The following is a 21020-nucleotide window of genomic DNA, read 5'->3' as shown; positions in this document are numbered from 1 at the left end:
ATACGTAACCTAAAGTCAGCAGAAACAAACTAAAACTCACCAAAAACCACCCTGGTTCGTCTCACCAGCTCTGGTTTGGTTGAAATAAACCCTGAATTCACCCAGTTAGATGTGAAAATATTCTGGCTTCATACACACTTAAATGACTGTTTATTTAAATGGAGTCTGGTGAGTTTGGCATCCTGGTGTTTAAGCAGCTGTGATGATAGCATAAACAGCGATCCCACATTAACGTGCAGCCTTCAGGCCTTCAGCCTACCTGTGTGATGCAGGCACCGGTGAAAGCCACGATCACGGCCACCACGTTGACAGTCAGCTGGAACTGCAGGAACTTCGAGATGCTGTCGTAGACGTTTCTTCCCCACATGACGGCCTTGACGATGCTGGTGAAGTTGTCGTCAGTCAGGATGATGTCAGAAGCCTCCTTTGCCACATCTGTGCCGGCGATTCCCTGATAAAAAGGAGCAGATCCTGGGTTAGGATTTCAGACAGATGGGTCACAAGCTAAAAAGGCACATTTTAATGAGTTTATGATTGTTATTCTTGGAGCTTTAATGTGACTGTTTCCTGTGTCATCTGCAGGACAGAGCTGCTGTTCTCAGCAGTATTTTTCTTCTGTACCTGCAAAGCAGTTTTACAGGAATGAAGGAGAGGAGAGGGGAAAACCAGCTGCTCAGTTTCAGAGTGGATACAGTTGAAATTTACTGTTAAAAAATACTGGAGGTTCTTTTTTGGAGAGAACAATGAGAACAGCCCGGCCAGTGGCCTCTTGTTTAAAGGATAATGCAGCTTGAGTGTACAAAGCTTTAAGTGACAATATTTTAAACCCAATTATCTGACACAAATTAAAACAGGAGAAAGAGTGTCGTGTTAGCAGAAGCTGTGATGTGAGTCGCTGTGTCTCTCCGCAGAGGCAGCCTCTCCCAGACAGACGGAGGTGGATCGCTCTCTGTTTTCCAGCTGAACAGGTGATAATTGAACTGGGACACATGGGTGCAAACTGAAAATATTCCAAATGGGACACATTAGGACTGAAAGGTCACTGGTTTAAATCCCCAGCCTGGCCCTGTGATGTGTTTGGGAACAGTAACTGTTGTCAGATTGTTGTTTGACAGCAGAGCAGCTGCTCAGCAGCCTGCAGGAGGCTCTGGTGTTCAGATGACTTTGCTCAGTAAACAAAGGTCACAACAACACTCAGAGGCGGCGGCTGATGTTACTCGGCTCATCCACAGGCCCTGCACTGCGCTTTTAGTTTATCAGCGTCGGCTCTAATATCAGCTGATCAGCCGGGTTCAGTGTAAATCTTTGTGTTCTGGCATCGGCTGGGAGAGGCGACACTTTTTGAATATTTTCTGATCAGCAGCAAGTAAAACATTCATTCATCATAAACACTGACGGGAGGCAGAGCCGCTTCAATCAGTGCCTTTGTCTGTATTTCAGAGGTGTTTCTCGGGGGAACTCATGTGCTGCTGCTGCTAGTTCACAACTGTGTTTAACCCTTTGATTCACCAGAGCCCACAAACTCCTCATTTTAATCACAGTCACTACATGTTTCAGACAGGCATGTCATATTATTATTTCCAGACTATGTTGGGCTCTCAGTAATGGAAGAATTTGGCTGCTAAGTGCTTTTATAGGGCTGTACCAAATACTTCAAAGCTTTGACGCTTCATTCACAACATCGACATTTGAATTCCAAATTAACACTCGAAAGCTGCACAGCGTTTTTTCCCCCCATGTCTATTTATTCTGTTTAAACCCAGTATTGCTGCACGGTTGCACACAAAGAGGCCACACTAATATTATTAGTATTAATTTAATTGTAGGATTGGGTTCCAGTGGTGGCTGTGTAGGATTGTTTCCAACTTGTGTGATCCAAACATTTCCAATAACATTTCCAAAAGTAACAACATGTTTTAAACAAAATATTCTGATTCAATTCATATTTGTTTGCGCTTAGCCTTTCAAAAATATAATTTCCACTTTGGTAAAAAAAAATTGTTTGCTCTCCTGCTTGCCTCACACAGAGGGAGACACACACCTGTATTAAAGAGGCGGTAAAGCAGCAGTCTAACTTCACCATATAATCAGGGTGTCTATCAGACAGTTAAATTTAATGCTTTTTAAGACCCATTCAAGACACCTTTTAGTCACATTTAGGACAGATTTTTGGACAAATTATGTTTTATTTATTCAAGCACCGCAGCATTGCAGGTAAGTAGCATACATGTGGTTTTGTGCAGAGGTAAGTGTTATGTAGGAATATAGAGTGAGTTAAGTCAATCTATATTTTGCCAACAGGTGAGTGCAGGTATGAAGTAAAATGACAGTATTCTAGTTTTTAAAGATTTGTAACATTAGAAATGTGACTTTCACATAGAACGTCTTCACTTATTTTCAAAAAAAGAAATTAAAATATGGCTGAATGAAATTAGATTAAATGTTTGTAGTGGTTAAGACTTCACAAATTCAAATTTAAGACTATTTAAGACTTTTTAAGGACCTGCAGACACCCCGATGTTACATTTATTTATTAAAAGAGTTGATTTAATTAAAAAAAGACAAACTTATTTAAATCTGATGAACCACTTTATTCAAATTAAGGATTCTGTTCCTGGATTTCTTTTGTTTTTTAGGGTGACGATGTCATTAAATATAATGACAGATATTCAAAGCTTTGAGACCCTCAACAGTAGCTTTAAATGTAAAAAAAAAATTTAAAAAAAATCAGCATTTGGTCCAGCCCTGCTGCTGTACATGTTCTATGGCAGATATTGTGAAAAACAAAAACTCTTATTGTACAGAAATGAATAGAAACCGATAGATTCCTGAAAGTGGAGGAAAAAATACATCTAAAAGTCTGAAACATACGAGCACGGCCTGGTCCTTTAAAGGACTGAGAACAGGGATCAGGTTTGTTAGCTGATTTATGATTAACTTTCTGTGACCATGATGTAAGACTGATATTATTGACTGTAAATAAGACATAAAATAAAATATAAAGACAGAGCTGGTCCCTCTGTGTGTGTTGGTGTTTGGAGAATAACATCAGTAACATAGCAGCAGAGTGGGACCCCATGGATGAGCATCCAGACTCAACATTAATTGATTGATTTTTCCATTTCACAGCTATCTTAATGAATCCATGGCATTAAGCTCAGGAGGTATTGTGGATGACGCTCAGAGAAAATACCCTGTTTTTATTGACTGCATTAAAAATGTAATTAACTGGTTTTTTTTTTGTTTTGGTAAGGATGTAGAGCAGACTGGAGCAGCAGGTGAGCGAAGCAGTGACGAGCTGTGGAATAACAAAGGTGAAAATACGAAGATGTGGTTACCATGGCAAAGCCAACATCAGCTTTCTTGAGGGCGGGGCCGTCGTTGGTACCGTCTCCTGTCACTGCCACCACCTGTCGGGTCTCACCCACTGTGCTGTCGATGATTCCTGATCAACAACAACAATTCTCCATTTCAATGAGTGTGTGAACATCACAGAAACAAGAACAAATTAATTTTTAAAAACTCAAACAGGTCACAACTGTTGACTGTTGTTCAATTAGAGTTTAACAATATGAGAGTTTCTTTAAAGGGACAGTTCACCTCAAATCAAAAATACATATTATTCCTCTAACCATAGAATGTTTTGGTGTGAGTGTTGGAGATATCAGCTGTAGAGATGTCTGCCTTCTCTCCAATATAAAGGCGCTAGATGGCACTCAGCTTGTGGTGCTCAAAGCACCCAAAAATATATTTAAAAAACTCAACAGCAATGTCTGTTTCTAGAAATCATGACCAGGTTACTCAAGATAATCCACAGACCTTGTTGTGAGCAGTTTCATGTTGGAACTATTTTCTTTCTGCCAAACTTACTGTGCATGCATATTTGATTTTGTGTTGCACTGTCCCTTTAAAACTCCAGTTATCTCACCTTGTACAAAAGAACAAATAAACATGTAAGCAGCCTTTACACATGCTAAACAGTACACATCATATTAAACTGAACCCACCTTTGACCAGAGTGTGTTTGTCTGTCGGCGAGGAACGAGCCAGAACGCGCAGTTTGGGCCAAACTTTGTCCAGACGTTCTTGTTCCACCTAGAAATGCAGAACAAGAAAAATAGTTACATTGGTAGTTAAAAAAGTAAACATTATATAAACGTAAACATTATGATAAATAAAAGTAAACATTATGTTTCCACAATTTGTTCATGTTTTGTTAGTACCCATTAATGTTTGGGATTCACCAGTATTTTTTTATTTTTGCTCTTCACTAGGCACGAGATAATTTTATGAGTGGTTGAGACTTCGTCACAAGATAAAAGAAAAACTTCTTGATTTCACAGTTCATACATTGTTGCCCAGTACAAGGAAAAATAAGATTTTTGGAACATTTTTTTTTTTTAAAAAATGCATAAATATCATAAAACTGAATCTAGATGATTATGTTTTAGAGTAAGTATAATGATTTGATAATTACATTTCAGGGCTAAAAAATTACCATACTTGGCCTACAGATCCAAATTAATGTAGTTTCAGTTACTGTGCATCCCTTTGTTGAGCTGTGCTGGAATGTAATTAAGTACATTTACTCAAGTATTGTACTAAAATACAAATTTGAGGTACTTTTACTTTTTACTTGAGTATTTTAATCTCATGCCACTTTCTCCTTCTCCTCCACTACACTTCAGAGTCATGTTTCCAGATTCTCATATGTGTGAGCACTTGCTGCTTTTCCTTTTAATGATATAGATTTAATACATTTATTTAAACTTGTATTTTTACTTTTTATACATTTTCCTGATCGTACTTACACACATTTACTTATGTAACATTTTTAATGTTTTTACTTGTAGCAAAGTCTTTTTACGGTGTGGTATTAGTACTTCACTCAAGGAAAGGATCTGAACACTTTCTCCACCACCGCTGCTGACACAGCTGGTGTTTTGTCATTGCTGGGTTTTTGGTTTTCTTGTAACACCAGTGCTGACACTCTGGAAAATGATATTTACTTTGTTTAAGTTCATTGAACAGTATGTCAGTTTTACTGAAGTTCTTCTTCTTCTTACAGCCTTTTTGTTGGTGACATCTCTCCAATTCTTGGGCATGTGACAGAGTCTTTGCATATGGCACAACACCTGACCTTATATAATGTTCAGGGGGCGTTACCTATGCTAATAGGTGATTTATGGTCAAGAAGGATTCAATATTCAGCACACCTGGGTAAGAACAGATCTGGATGGTTAAAAGTTGACTATTTTCTCTTACCAGAAAATTAAGAAAGAATATGACAGAAATTTAGGAGAAAGTTGCTGCATGAGGTCCATTGTGTGCCAAATCACAATCCCTGCCTGTGTAATTAAAGCATGAGAGTATAAAACCCTCCTGTCATCCACCTCTAAGTATCATTCTCTAGTATAATAGAGAAACTTTTAGTTTTGGGCACAAAACAATAATTAATTTATAAATTACAAATTTAAATTTATGACTCTCAGAAACCAGCCACTGATCAGACCAGGATTAAAACACTGCAGCATACTGGACTGACGTTGGACAGGAAGTGAAAAACAGAACTCTGATGCAGCAGTTAAACGAGAGCAGGACTGATAAATCAGCAGATATCGGCTTACTGTAGCTTTATTCTGTCATTGATATATTGAGCAATAATTGAAAAGAAATTCAAGGCTGTGAATTCTGGAGTCGTGTAAAAAAAAAAAACACGTAGCTTTAGATAATATTTTAATTTGTAGTCTGCAGTAAACTTGAGTAAAACATTTCTGCCCTGGTCTCACCTCTCCCTGGTCGTTTCTGATCTGCTGGTTGAACTCTTTGCCCTCCAGACACAGGAAGTCCTCCCCAGGCAGCAGGATGCCACACTTGGTTGCGATGGCACGGGCGGTGTTGATGTTGTCTCCGGTGACCATGCGTACAGTGATGCCTGCGCGCTGGCACTTAGCAATAGCCTCAGGTACCTGGAAGAGTGTCAGGAAAAAAAGAAACATCATGAGACCTGAAAGATGAGCACAGATGTTGAGGAGAAACTCGCCAGCTTCTTGTCGTGATTTATACTTCGGTTTACAGATAATTTAAAAGAAGCTCAATCAGCTTCAAACCTAGTGAGACTGCCTGATGTCGAGTCTTTCAGATGGATTAACTTTCCTGAAGTGATGCATGATAAAACAGATTCAGAATCACGTCTCCAGATGCCAACACGTGGGACTCATCCTGCAACAGCTGCAGCAGATATTACCTGAGATCCCACTCATGCTGCCTTTATCCCCTCCTGACTGGGACCTCATTCATCTCAGATAATAGAGTGGACAAACAGAGACACAAACAGACAGACATCTGCGAGGAGTCCATGGTGACATAACGGTCAGTGGACAATCAGAAAGCTGTTGGCTACTTCGTCTGCTCAACGGGTGGCTCGGCTGGCATTTGACCAAGAGACCAACAGGAGTTCTGTGTTGCTGACAAATACAAACACGCATCACATCTTTGATTCACACAGAGGGGAGCCTGGACTGAGAGAAAGAGCGAAGCGGAGGGACTGTCAGTATGATAAACATTTTCCCTGTGAGTGAGATGGTTGGAGAATACAGGAACATACTTAAGCTCAGTCAAGGACCAACTGTTTCAAAAATGACCATGAATTCTGATGCTGTCATGTTGTCACTGTAAACTGAACATTTGCTGCACAAGAAAGAAGCAGCCAGGCGTAGCAGCAGTAACTGAGGGGGGTGCAGCTTCAGAACGGGTCATTTGACACACCTGGAGCACACCAGGTGCACCATACAGACAGAGGGAGCAGTCGAGGCTGATTCAGGCTGCTGTGCTGTGTGTCATTGCTGGACATCGTTCAGCTGTGTATCCTGGCATGATGATGATCAGGGGCATTGCAGAGGGGGGAAAAGTGGGACTGATTATCCAAGGCCCCATTGGAAAAAGGGGCCCTTTAAGCCTGGAATGAAAAGGTTGATTTATTTGTAACAATTAGTGCCATAACTAAATTAAAACTGGCTGAATAATCCAGTTTAAAGACTGAACTTTGTATGATTAAAAAAATAGTGGAAGCTCTCTGAGGGTCCTCTCAACCCTTCAAGGCACAAAATGGGTTAGTCCGCCGCCGCTCTAGGATTCATCTCTAAACACACCTAGAGCCAAGTGAGTGAGTGCTCAAGCAGCTGGAGCAACAACTTCACTGTTATGTCTTGTCCCATGAAAAGGGAATCAGGGTTCTTAAAAAAAGAGAAAGAAAATAAAGGGCAAGAACGCAAACTGACTTCATACAAGACACTCTCTGCAAGAAAAGGAGGGAAGGGGGAAGGAGACAGGGAGACTGCTTATGAATAGGGCCAAGATTTTGGTGCTACGCCCCTGATAATGATGATCCATGGCCATTAAAGGGTAACTTTGGTATATTTCAACCTGAGCTCTATTTGCCCTTGTTTTGTATCTAAGTGACTAATAGGAAAAATATTTTTTGAAACCGGTCCAGTATCGAGTGAAACAAGTAGCAATGTAACTACTCAGGGTATACGCACCCTTAATATATGTTCATTCAAAGTGATATTTTCGTCACTGACATGCTCAGATTATTTATTCTAAGTCTGACAACATTATGAAAAGGATCCCTACAGAGGAGGGCCTTTTGGTTAAGGAGTAAGGGAGTAAGATCCTTTTCCCCCACCAGAAACAGCCCCCAAAAAGCTTTTTACCAAACCCACCTGGCTCCATTTAAATATACAGTAATTTTATGATCATAAAGTATAATTCATTCAAAGCTGACAGGAATAAAATAAAACTCACAAAAAAGGTCTTGGTTCATCTTTAAACTGTTTCAACAATCATCAACTCTGGTTTGGTTGTAAGAAACCCTGAATTCACCCAGTTAGATGTGAAAATATGCTGGTGCTATACATACTTAAATTACTGCTTACATAAATGGAGTCTGGTGGTTTAGAGATGGAGATTTTTGAGTTGTTTCTGGTTGAACAAAAAGGATCTTATTCTTTAACAAAAAGGTCTCTCTCTGCAGGGATCCTTTCCATAATGTTATCAGACACATATAAAAATAATCAGAGCCTGTCAGTGGCAGAAACAAGCACTTTGAGTAGACGCACGTTGTACACAAATGCCACAAGTGGTTACATTGCAGCCTGTTTCACTGCTCAATACTGGACCAAGTTGAAAACTTGGTGTTCCCATTTCTCACTTTGACACAAAAACATGATAAAACAGGGTCCGGGTTGAAAAATACAGAAGTTACCCTTTAATTGCTAAACAAGGTCTCTCGCCTCTCGCCTTTTGAAGACGTCCCTTAAACAGTTTAAGTATTTGTGCAGTGAGAGTGCAGACTGAAGCCGTCAGGTCACAGCCACATACATGCTTCATGTTTTAGAATAGGAATATGAATTATGAGCCTAAAAGCTGAAACACTGTGTCCGTCACATCACAGGTCATGTAGAGATAAACTGAATCCTGCTGCTCCCCGGTTATTTCCATCCTGTCTGTGATCTCTGTGCTCTGACATTAAAGCAGCAGGCAGCAACACTGACGCCGTCTGAGCTTCATTACAGGCTTCATTTAACACTTGAGAGCACCTGCACACCTGACCACGACTCACTTCAGAGCTCCTGTTTGGGAAATTATGTTGGTTTATCTCAGCTCTGTCATGGACTATTGAATGTTTTCATCCCAACATTTTCCCCTCACACAACACAAACACTTTAATATAATTATGAGCAGCCCTGTCAGAGCAGTTCAGTTACACTCCTCAGCTCCATGTTCTCTCTGTTCTCTTATGTTCTTTGAGCAATAAAATGAACGTCAGTGACTCTGCTTCATGCCTACAGAGCATGCAGGACATTTCGAAATCAGCCAAATTCATTTATGTGTCACTGCAAACAGCTGCAGACTACAAACACTGATCATCAGCCTTAAATTTACTGCAGATTTTTACTCAGGGTTTGAAATACATTGTGGCTTTAAGGGGAGCCCTATGATTCAGGGTTAGATAGTGGGAGGGTATTGTGTGTGCATGTGAAAAAATATACTATCATGCATTATAATTCATGAGACAACAAACACAAAGCCATTCACTGTAACTACTTTTTTATGGCTCTCCTTTGTAAAACAATAAAAATACGACTGCACAGTGGACAGGCGATAGTTTGCTTTACTTAAACAGACCAGACCGATATTTCACAGATCCCTTGCCTTTAACAAATGCGTCTTTCTGCGGAGCCGAGCTTCACATAGCTCCCTGTATTGTGAACCCTGTTTTTACCTATGTAAACTACTCCCCACTTAGAACTTATTTTTGGGGAGCACATGGGGCTGAGCTGCTCGTCTGCTCACCCATTCCCGCTCCTGTGATCACATCACCTCTGTCCTACAGTACCTCCACTCTCTGAGCTACATTGGATCCGATTCAAAGTCCTCCTCAGTCACAAAGCCCTACGTAACCAGACCCCCTCCTACCTCACCGACTGACCTCCACTGTCACTCTCCTTCCCACAGGCTCCACTCCTCTGTTGCCAACTTCCTGTCTCCATCACTCAGGACCAAGCGCCAGACTCGGGGTGACAGAGTCCCCTTCAGAGTCTCCCCCTCCCTCTGGAACTTTCCCCAATAACAATCAGGACTACAATGACGTGTCCCAGTTCAAATCACTGATCAAAACTCACCTTTTCAAAACTGCCTTTAATGTATGAATCATGTGTGTTATACATTTTTAGTGTACTTTATTTTAATGATCGTTTTAACCTATGTAAAGTGTCTTTGAGTACCATTCACTTTACTGTGATGCAGCCTTTAAAACCAGGAAAAGACAACACTTATGACATTAAGGATTTTCAAAATTCAATAGATATCTAGTCACATATCATGATATTGATTTAAGATCGACACATTGCCCAGCCCTCGCGCCACCCTCAGGCTGAAGGGACTCAAGTATCAATGAGTTGTGGCCTATCAAATGACAGATCAGTTTTGATACTCAGTCGTGCTAATTAAAGGCACCCGACTCTGACGTCCAGTTTGACGCAAATTAAGCAGAAGTCTGGCCGCCGACACTCCTGCAAGTTTAAACCTATGATGCATGATACACTCCTGTAATAACACCCCTACTTTCCAGACTTAAATTTACTTAAATTTTAGTTACAGGAGAGTTTTCTGTACCTCAGGTCTGACGGGGTCCTCGATGCCGACCACGACGATGCAGGTGAGGTCGTTCAGGATTTCATTCTCGTTGTCCCAGTTCGGCTCTCCAGCTTCAGCGGGGAAGTCCCTGAAAGCCACGCAGATGGTCCTGAGCCCGTCGCACGCCATCGGCTCAATCACCTTGCGCACCATCTCGTCACGGTCCTTTGGCTTGAAGATGCGGGGCTGACCCTGGGCGTCCAAGATACGAGAACATCTGGGAGAGGAGGGAGAGACAGAAGGAGATTATTAGAAATGATACTCATCCACCGTTCTCAGACATTTTCAGTTTTATTTGGTGTTGTCTTACTTCCTCAGGACGATCTCTGATGCTCCTTTACTGTACATGCGATAACCTCCATCAGCATTCTTCAGCACCGTGCTCATGGACTTGCGGGAGGAGTTGAAGGTGTAGACCTTGTAGAGTTTCTCTTCGGGGATCTCCTCTCTGATTGGCTGGTAGTCCCTCTTCAGCTCCAGCACCAGGCCCAGCAGAGCGCACTCGGTCTTGTTGCCCACATGGCGGGGCAGGCCGCCTTCTTTCTCTGGTGGCTGATGAGGGACAAAAGGTTTGGGTGTGATGTGATGTTCAGAGTTTAAAATTAGTTTTGTGTCATCACAGGCGAGAGGGAGCACTAGGACCACTTCTGCGTGTGTTTGATTTTAATGAATGTCAGATCCCTCACACAATAAGTAATGAATCAGAGGAGAACAGAAGCTAACCTGCAGTTAGACTGTGGCAGCTGGTGTTTCAATTATCTACAATATCCAAATACAGCGAGCTCAGAGGCCAATCTCTGTTCTTTGGGTTCTTTTTTAGACTGTTGCTTTTTCTGATGAATACATTTTGCAGAGAGCAGATTATATCAGCTGTAGCTATTTCACATTAATGGGCTGTTCACTCAAACTCTCCCTTGAACAGCAATTGTAGCTGAGCAGCTAATCAGCTGACAAGTTGCCAGTTTAAGCGCTGCTAAAGTGCAAAATAAATGGTGACCATAAAATAAAAGACTGGGAGGAAATCTAAAAGGGATCAAATTAAAAGATATGTTTGCATGCTGAGTTAGGAAAAAAAAGATCCTTATGAAATTGTCCTGTGAGCTGCATCTGTCACCAGGGCAGGTCGTCTGAGACAAGAGGCAGCGTTAAAGGAATGCACCCCAAAAATGACCATTTGTATGTCAACTGACCCTTCACTAAGTGCTGCCTCTGGACGCAGACTGGCCAATCATAACGCAGTATCAGGCTGGCTCAGACCAGGGTCTAACAACAACACAGCTGTGCTCCATTGACTCTAATGCAGTCGTTGCAGATTTCCTTCATTTTCAGGCTGGTTTTGTGGATTTGGAGCTAAATGTTGTGCTCGTCGTGTATTAATGATACTCGTTACCTGGAGAGGTTGGAAAAAGATATACATTTCTTCCCTGTTCCGAAGCTAAAATCAAACCCTGAAATGGTGTAGGGTTAGCTAGCTAGCTACTGAAGATATAGCCTGCTGAATGTATACACACTGTGATGCCACCCCTTTATATTCATTGTCTTCTGTGGCGATCAGCAGTGATGTGGTGAGTAGCGCGATTGGGCAAGTGTGTAGGTTTGAGCTCTTATTAGTCTGGGTTTCATGATTAATGTTTAGATTAAATTTAGACTGATGTTATAGTCGTGGTGTGGCAGAGCTGTGACGATGAAGGTCTCACCAGGATCTTGGTGGTGTACGCTGAGTTGATGGAGATGCTGTTGACCATAACTTCCAGAGTCTCTGGTTTGATGACATCAGGTTCAGGGACTGTTTTGTAGTGCGTGTCGCCGATGTACGCCTGCACCACTGTCATGCGGTTCATTGTCAACGTTCCTGTCTTGTCTGAGCAGATTGCCGTGGCGTTGCCCATGGTCTCACAGGCATCCAAGTGACGCACCAGGTTGTTGTCCTTCATCATTTTCTAGAATATAGAGAGCGAGGTTGGAGGCTTAGGTTTGTGTTTAAACATAATTTTGAAAACTACTCAACTTAATGAAATGAGTACGTGTAGTTCCTCTACACTCACTCTTAACGAACATCACTTATTCGCTTCCCGCCCTGCTTACCTTAACAGAATAAGCCAGAGAGATGGTGACAGCGAGCGGCAGCCCCTCAGGAACAGCCACCACCAGCACGGTCACACCGATAATGAAGAACTTGACAAAGTACTGGATGTAGATGGGGGTGCACTCGGCCACCCAGGCCCGGCCCTGGATCCCAAAGGTGTTGATCACAAAGTAGAGGATGAGGATGATGACGGTCACAGCCGACATGATCAGACCTGGTTGGAACAAGCAGAGGTTAAACACAAGCACAGGTCGTGGTGGTCGTGTTAGAGTCAGCGCGCCAACGCTCTATAAATTGCCCATTTTACAGCAGGTTAGACAAACTACTGCATGACCGTCCATTGTTTTGCTCTATTAAAGGAGACCTGCTAAACTCTGGTGACAGCAATGTCTTCAGTTGTTCTGACATAACTGCTAATGTGACTGGCGAGCATGCTAGCGAGCAGCTACTGAGAGTGTGGACGTAATACCTGTGTGCAGGGTCCTTTAACCCTCTCGCATAAGTGACGTAGGCAGCAACAAAATCTAAAGACAGGTGATCAGCTGGAGACGCATGATAGACACAGGTGTGAACACTGATGTTTCTTTGCTGTTCACTTGTGTTCAGATCAACGAAACACACATTAGTATCAGGTGTTAACAGGCTCTAAGACACATATTGTGAAAACACAGTGTCTTTGGTTTGATTTCAGACTTTGTTGCATGTTATCTCCTTTGCTCTCTCTCCATGATTTCTGTCTGTCTTGAATACCAATGATCAAATAAAGGCAAAAATAGCATAAAAAAGCTGCAAAAAGTTGCAGACCTTTGTGTTTGGGAAAGCATTAAATCTTCAGTTTTTGACTTGACTGATGACTGAATGCACATTTAAACATACCAGGCTTTTAAAGCACACTAAAATCACAGAGGAATTCTGGTTAAATCAAAGCCAAAAAAGTATTATTGGCTTATATGTGAGCAAGGCAGTGAGGTCTGGATGCAAAACAAAAGTAAAAATAATAACAGGAAACCCTGGCACTTAACGAGGCAAATGAAAAATTTGCCTGTAATATTCGGCCAATAAATATTTGCCTGTAAGTCAGATAACATCCTGAGGGGAACATCATAAACAGGTGAAACAGAGAGGTCTGCTGCTTGTGTTTTCGGTTCACCTCTCCTGTCCGTCACCTCCTGTGAAGGGTTTTGGCCCAAATTCTATTTTTACGGTTTATAACTGGAGCTGGTCGTGACTGCTGCCCCACCCCTCCACCCTCCACCCCCCACCCTGTCCTGAAAGCCCCTCAGTGTATTAAGGTCAATTGAAATGACACAGAAAGTACCTTCAATTCTGGGATGAATCATGTTCCCAATAAAACTGAGTGCATTCTGACCCTCAGCCTCTTCACTGCCTGATCGCTCTGTGCGCTATTAAAGGAACAGTCCTACATTTTTTTTCTCTTGTTCTTTGTCTTCCTCAGAGTCAGATGAGAAGATGGTTATCAGATAACCAGGATGTGTTAGCCTAGCTTAGCAAAAAGACTGGAAGCAGAGGGAAACTGATATCTAGCTCCATCAAAAGACTCTAAAGATGTTTGATTTACATGTTGTCATGTTAGCTATCTGACTGGCTTCAGTTAAGACAGAGCTCAAACCTGGACACCAAACAATGACTTGTTAACAGTTCTTCAGCATATTTAGAAGTTTAAGTACTTTCTTCAGGTTAAATGTTCCACCTAAAGGATGAAACGAGCAGCAGCTCAGTGTAAAGCAGATTAAAGTGTGACCAGTGACTCTGCAGGATCAGGTTTCCCCCAACAACACCCAACACACTCTCCATTAATCATTCATCAGTTTTACGAGGCTTTGATATTGTGCATTTTTAAGAACTGTGTCTCTGAATTGTGGCTGGAGACTCCCTGTTTCTGCAAATTCAGCCTTGTGGCTGTAATGTACCGATCTTTAACAAGCCTTCACAGATGCCAGCAAAGAGACGCCATCAGACATGGTCAGACTGTTGATTCTCTTATGTGGCAGTAAACAAAACGCATCAACCTGAGATAAATGTGCTGCGTTCAGAGTCATTGTCCCGTCTGTCCCCACACCCTCCACATACTCACACAATAGGCAGCTAAGAGGTCACAACCAAATGAACAGGTTGGTTCAGTCATTTATATCTCCCCTCAGGATGAATCATAATGACTTTGGTGACCTCTTTTCATTTGTAGCATTCACTAGGTCAACATTTCACTGCAAGTAAATGTAAAATTAATAGCAGTCCCATCAGCCTCGGCTGTGCTTTGTGTTTAGCAGTGGTGTAATGTAATGAAGCAGGAATACTGAAGTATTTTTTATATTTCTGCCAACTTCCACTTTTACTTCACAACATTTCCTAAATAAAATGAATACTTTTACTCCAATACATTGAAATGTATTGGAGTAAAAGTATTTTAATGTCCTCATCACTTTTGTTACTTTGTTACTACAAAATAAAATCTGAAGGTTTGGCAAATCAGTAGTTCTTGTTTGCAAGTTAGATCATAGGTTGATCACATAAGGGCAACTGCTAATAAGAGCTCCCAAAACTGCAGTTAAGTTAATTTCCAGTCGAGCCCAGGCTGCATGTCAGATTTGATGCTACGTGCAAGCAACTACATTCCATGCAACGATGAGACCGACTTTACGATGAGAGCATAAAATGGCTTCAAATATGAATCCAGATTCTGTTACTGCATTGCCTATTTCTTGCCTCAGATGTTTTCATAAACATATTATAGTGTACTGTTAAGCTGTGTATAAATCACTCTGTGGTTCAGCGCCCAGATATATCTCTGACATGCTTGTGATATATGAACCTTCTGGGGCCCTTCGGACATCTGGGGGCGGCCTACTGACCGTCCCAAGAGTTAGAATAAAACATGGTGAAGCAGCATTTTGTTATCACGTAGCACAAACCTGGAATAACCTCCCAGATCATGTTAGAGACCACTTTCAAGTCAAAGTTAAACTGCTCCTGCTCCTCTATTTCATAAACTGCAGATTCTTACTATTTATGATATTAATATTTTTAAAATATGTGTTTTTGTTTATAAAATTCAGTTAAGGGAAGGGAATATTCCTGAGCAGTTTAAGACTTACTTTAAATCAAATTCACAGATTCACTCTTACTCAACACGCCACTCCTCAGATCTTCATCCTCCTAAATTTCTCACTCGTAGAGGTCAATTTTCGATAAGATTTAGGGGCAATAAATCATGGAATGGTTTTTTCCACCTGGTAAAAAAATCTTCCTCTTTAAAATGTTACAAAAGATGTTTAAAAGACCATTTAACTGCTGTATTGTAACGATTTTCCCTAATGTATTATTGTTCATGTATCTGGGTCTTATTTTACTTTATTTAATTTGTTTGTTTTTGTGTCACTCACATGTACCATTATTGTTTACTCATGAGTCCATTCCAAACACTCATATACACACACATCACACATTCACATTCATATGTATTTATTTTGATTTTTATTATTTTTATGACAATATATATTTTGTATATTTAGTTTGCCATCATCATTTTTTGTATGTTAATTTTGTGCTCTACATAACATTGTGAAATTTTAAAATTTAGGTGGAGGCTTCAAATAAGCCTACTGGGTTTTTCGCCTCTTCCTGCACTATGTACTATTTATCTGTTATTCTTGTGTATTTTTAAACTGTGCAAAATAAACTAAACTAAACTAAACACAATCCTTTTTACACTGCCTACTCCACCCTGTTATGACTGCAAACTTATTTTTAAACTCAAATTTAAATCATTTTAGATAATCTTATTATCTTTGCACCTCTTGTCTGTACTTTTGCTATTTTTAATAATGATTTTTTTCTTTTTAATTGTAAATCATTTGGTAATTAATTTGACCTTTTACATCTTTTTTTTCTCTTTACTTTTTATTGTACATCTGTATCCTTTATTATGTTTTATATTTTATTGCTCTGTAAAGCACTTTAAATTACCTTGGCGTATGAAATGAGCTATACAAATAAAGCTGCCTTGGCTAAAATGAAAAAGTTGGTGACCCGGCCGCCATGTTGGAGACAGTCAAGCCAACAACCATGCACCACCTGTCAGCTGGAGCAAATTTTCTCAGACTCTTTGGCTCCTATCTGTCTCAGATGTGTGGATGTAGTGTCAGTTTGATAAATATGAAAAGTTTTTTTTTTTTTACAAAAGTTACCAACTAAAGCTTTAATCACACAACGACAGCATGGCTACCTATTTATTTTGGTAAAACACTTGTTGTTTTCAATGTGCGCCATAAATAAACCGATGTGAATTCACTTTGAAGCCGTTGGAAGTTTCCCCCTGCTTCCAGTCTTTGTGCTAAGCTAAACCTGTCCTGGACATCTTTTTTTTTTGTCTTACATGATGAAGGCACGAACCACCCAATTCTCCCTCTAATTGGCTAGTGTTCGTTGCCTTCGTTGGTTGGGTTGGTTAAGTTTAGGCAAGAGGAGTGAGGTGGGTTAGGCAGATTAAGGCAAAGTAGGGCAGGTCATGCCTTTGCCATCCTAGAAAAAAAACTCATATCCTGGATACACGGACATGAAGCTAATATGGTGTGTGTGTGTGTGTGTGTGTGTGTGTGTGTGTGTGTGTGTGTGTGTGTGTGTTCCTCACCAGCTTTCCCGATCTGTACAGCCAGTCTGGTCAGTTTGCCCTGCAGCACTGACTTCTCCTTCTTGGTCACGTTGACCTTCTTCACCGGTTTGGCCTCCTCTTTCTCCTCCTTCTCCTCCGACTCGGCGGCCTCCTCGCTCTTCAGCGGCTGGATCTCCAGGGCGATGCCGTCCTGGGTTTTGGCTGGGAGGGGGAAGGAGGGGGGGATAAGGTGGTGGTTGAGGGGTAAAAGGAAGAGGAGGAGGGAAGGTGGGACCGGGGTGGAGAGTAAAGAGAGATGAGGAGGAGGAGGTTTAGGAGAGGTCAGGAGAGGGTTTGTGATGAAGAAGAGGTGAAGATGAATGAGGAGGAGAGGGAGGGGGAGAGGGAGGTATGAGACAGAGTGATGAAAGATTGTGAAAGAGGCAGAGGGGTGGATTTTTTAGAGAATGAAGATGGAAGAGAGGAAAGTTTTCAGCAGCAGAGGATGAAGGTAGACAGGACGGGTTGACAAAAGGTGAATGATTTAAATCAATAAATAATAACAAATCACAAAACAAAACCAAAAGAAGGAAGGAGCAGGGTTCAGGAGTGGTTTGGGGATGAAGGGCAGAGAGGCAGAGAAAACGTTACAGATTCAGTCGGAGGGGAAAGATGAAAACGACCGGACGAGTTTTTCTCAGAGATCAGAAAAGACCTCTGACTCTTTATCAACTTTAACATCTTTATTAACATGGTGACCCTTTGGCTGAATGCAGAGAGTAGCATTTCATCAATTTATGATCACAGAACATTCATGAAAAAGGTCCAGGTAGCTTTCAGAGAGACGAGTCGGGAGCAGCAGTTCATAATGAAGAGCAGCAGACAGAACAGAGAACAGCAGATACAACAGAGAGGATTTAACCGGGGGCCGTCAATCACACACACACTGTGTTTGTTTCACATCAGAGCTCTGAGTTTGGAACGAGGCTGAGTTATGAAGTCTGGTATGGCGTCTGGTTTCACGTCCTGCTCGCCGGCTTTGCTCCTCATTTGCATAAACAAACTGTGTATTTGCATTTCCCTTCGTCAGCTGGATCCTGTTTGGACTGTAGTACTGTAACGTGGAGCTTTTTGATCTGTTTGATCTCTGCTGAAGAGCTTACACTGCATCCAGCTGCACTCCCTCCATCAACTGCTGTTTGTCATATTTCCATACCAAAGAAATGTGAGCTGATGATGAATGTAAACAGAGCAGATCTACACTGATCTGACAGGCTGAGGTTTGATGTGCTGTTTGTCCTCCTGAACAACTGAGCTGACAACACTGACTGAAGCTGGGAGGATTTATTAACAATAAATCCTGGACATGTTTTGATCCATCAGCTAACTGTATTGTCTTATAGTCAAGAGAGTCGCTGCTGGTAACAATGTCAACATCACTTCTGGAACCAACAATACCAACAAATCATGGACATAAAGCAGGTTTAGATTCCTGGATGACCAGTGAGAAGTTTCTAAATAACAAGAAGAAACTTCAGGTGTTCGCTGCAAAACTCTGCACAGGTTATCTCAAACATAACCAGGGAATTTTAATGAAATTCAAATAAAATTCAAAAGTGACGAGGCAAATGTCTGCTCTACTACTGAGGTGTTACGTAATGGAGCCAGTTGGATCATCGACTGCTGAGATCAGATCTGTTCCTTTTTTTGTTTTCTGCTTGAGAAACTTTCACTGGAAGCAGCCAAAAGCAAAATAAGTCAATAATATTAATATCAAGGATTAAAATCTGGGCTGCGTGGGAGTGGAAACCAGTGCAGTCCTTTTTTGTGCTGTTTCTTCAGTGAGTTTTCAGCAGGAAATTAAATGTATTAATACTAACTGATTGATTGAACCTCATGCAAGAACAAACACAAAAGAACTTGTTGCATTTGAGGATTTGGCGTATGATTTGTGTATCGACTGGCTGCTTTTCTCCACAGGGGAGGAACACACAAAAGTACACAGCCGTGATAAAACATAATGTGAGGCACCGCTGCTGGGAGTATTACAGGGGTTTAGGTGCACTTAGGCTGGGGTGGCACAAAAAATACAGTGCATGATAAATTAGTTGGGAGAAGAAGGGTTATTGGAATAAATGTGGAAAAAAGCTTTCTGTACTGTAGATGTTTTCATTCCTTTCTTAATATGTTAAAGGTACACTATGCAGGACGTTCCTAAAAAAAAACAATGGACATGTAAAAAGGTAATTCCTCTACATCATCGGTTATGACCCGCCAGAAGTGTGGTGCAGTGTATTTATCTGCAGACACCTCTGCCTGTATTATCTTATTTTCTACTTATTTTGCTGTGTTTAGGACATTTTGGGGCATTAACCCCCGGCCAGGAACAGCTCGCAGGTGAGGCTGGGGCTTTATAAAAAGGCAGGGACCAGGTGGCAGCAGCACACATCTATAAGAGGAAGCTACAAAATCACAGACACAGCACTGAAAAAAATGCAAATATAGCGAGACAAAGCTCGCTCCTAAACGAGAGTCAATCTGAGGTTGGCTTTCACTTTCACTAGCGAGCACTGAAGGAGACACTGGCGGTTAGCTTAGTTAGCTTACAACAGATGTAACCTACCCAAAACAGTAGCTTGCAGTGTACATACGATGGATGTATTAAGAGACCTGGATACAGTGTTGGAGGCAGGACCCCATTAATTCCTATAAAAGTTGCTCAGTGGTGCATGAAGCCAAAAAATGTCTTTTCCTGCAGCCGGCTACTTCCGCTTTAGCACTCTGCTAACTTGAATGGAGATATAATGAATTAAATTTTGCAGCTTTTCTAGACTTTCCAAATGTTATCAGACCAAATGGATTAAATCGTGATAGCGGAACGAGTTGTGATGCTCAAAAATATTTAGCCACTGATATACAGACATCTCTTTCCTAATTTAAGGGACAATGGGAAAAAAGTCTTTTTGAGTATCACTCCGAAAATGTACTTCAAAGCCCAGCTCATTTCCTGTGGTCCTGGTATGCATGAGCAGTGTAGGGAGGAGGGGCCAAGTCTGAATGTGGTGGTTACAAACAGTAACCAACAGTTCCTGCACAGTATACCTTTAAGGGGGTGTAGCTAAGGTACAAATGTAGATTTAGAAACCTTCATCAGTGGCCACTTATTTATGTTTTAAACCCTTTAAATCCTATTTATTTGTGTCGAATTATATTGGCTTATGTTTATTTTCTTCTTCTTCATTCATTTACGTCTTGTGTAAAGCTCTTTGAATCGCCTTGTTGTTGTTAAACCATGGTTTACCTACACAATCTAATGTAATCCAATACTGTTGCACCATAAAGTTTAGATAATAAAACTGAATAATAGAACAATTAAGGTGGTGCTGTATTGGACTACATCATATTGAGAAGTGTTTCTATTTTTTTTTTTACCTTTCCATTTACATAAGGGTAACAGAATATTAAAAACACCTCTCAATATAATGGACTCCATCACAACACCATCACTAACTATCACCTCAGTGCTAAAACATACAATTTAATTAACATCTCTGTGACACAAAAAATAGATTGGCATCATAAAAGCAGACTTTATGGCAGAGCAGTTGTGTGATTAGATTGCGTTAGACTGTGAAGGTGTTGTGGTCACTAAGTGTATGTCATTGTTTACAATGAGAGTGATTTAAGTCTAAGTTTGATGTAATCTTAGAAAATGGATTATAAACTTATTTGCCTTTTAACATGAAACTGCCAGTTACGAGATGTGACAATCAATCTAGTGATTCCTGACCTTATAATTGATTGTAAAATGAGTCGCACATTAATTTGACCCAGATGCTGAATTTGAAGTTTTGACAGCAGTGGTAAATCTCACAAACGTACACGTCCTTAAGAGCAAGTCATATCCATTAAAATGAAGGATTTACAATGAGAGATGTTTGTACACTCGTATGAGCACTTGTACAAGCAAACTCGAATGACAAATGTAGGAGAGGTTAAGAATAAGAACATGTTCTTGCATGGGGCTCAGTGTCTGGAATGATGAGCTCTCATGGAATCAGACAGACAGCAGACGTCAAGCCGGATATTATTTCAGCTGACAAGAGCAGGACCGTAAGGGTAAAG

At 41.0% G+C, this 21020-nt stretch overlaps 1 protein-coding gene across 8 annotated transcripts in view; it reads right to left on the bottom strand.

Annotated features, from left to right (window-relative positions):
- The window catches only part of LOC125891356 (plasma membrane calcium-transporting ATPase 1-like), a 148402-nt gene that overhangs the window by 32854 nt on the left and 94528 nt on the right, over positions 1–21020 (bottom strand). For all 8 annotated transcript variants that reach the window (XR_007449644.1, XM_049581061.1, XM_049581142.1 and 5 more), the window contains 9 exons: positions 16935–17117; positions 12286–12500; positions 11898–12140; positions 10511–10752; positions 10180–10417; positions 5790–5969; positions 4008–4095; positions 3339–3445; positions 260–451 (listed from right to left, as the gene is read on the bottom strand). Coding sequence is in view for 7 of the 8 variants with exons in the window: in XM_049581061.1 (XP_049437018.1) it covers positions 260–451; positions 3339–3445; positions 4008–4095; positions 5790–5969; positions 10180–10417; positions 10511–10752; positions 11898–12140; positions 12286–12500; positions 16935–17117 (1688 nt within the window). In the remaining variant the exon portion in view is untranslated. The remainder of the gene's footprint in view (positions 1–259; positions 452–3338; positions 3446–4007; positions 4096–5789; positions 5970–10179; positions 10418–10510; positions 10753–11897; positions 12141–12285; positions 12501–16934; positions 17118–21020) is intronic.

The sequence above is a fragment of the Epinephelus fuscoguttatus genome, linkage group LG1, assembly GCF_011397635.1.
Source record: "Epinephelus fuscoguttatus linkage group LG1, E.fuscoguttatus.final_Chr_v1".
Taxonomy (NCBI): domain Eukaryota; kingdom Metazoa; phylum Chordata; class Actinopteri; order Perciformes; family Serranidae; genus Epinephelus; species Epinephelus fuscoguttatus.
This window is presented reverse-complemented; position numbering and strand designations above follow the sequence as displayed.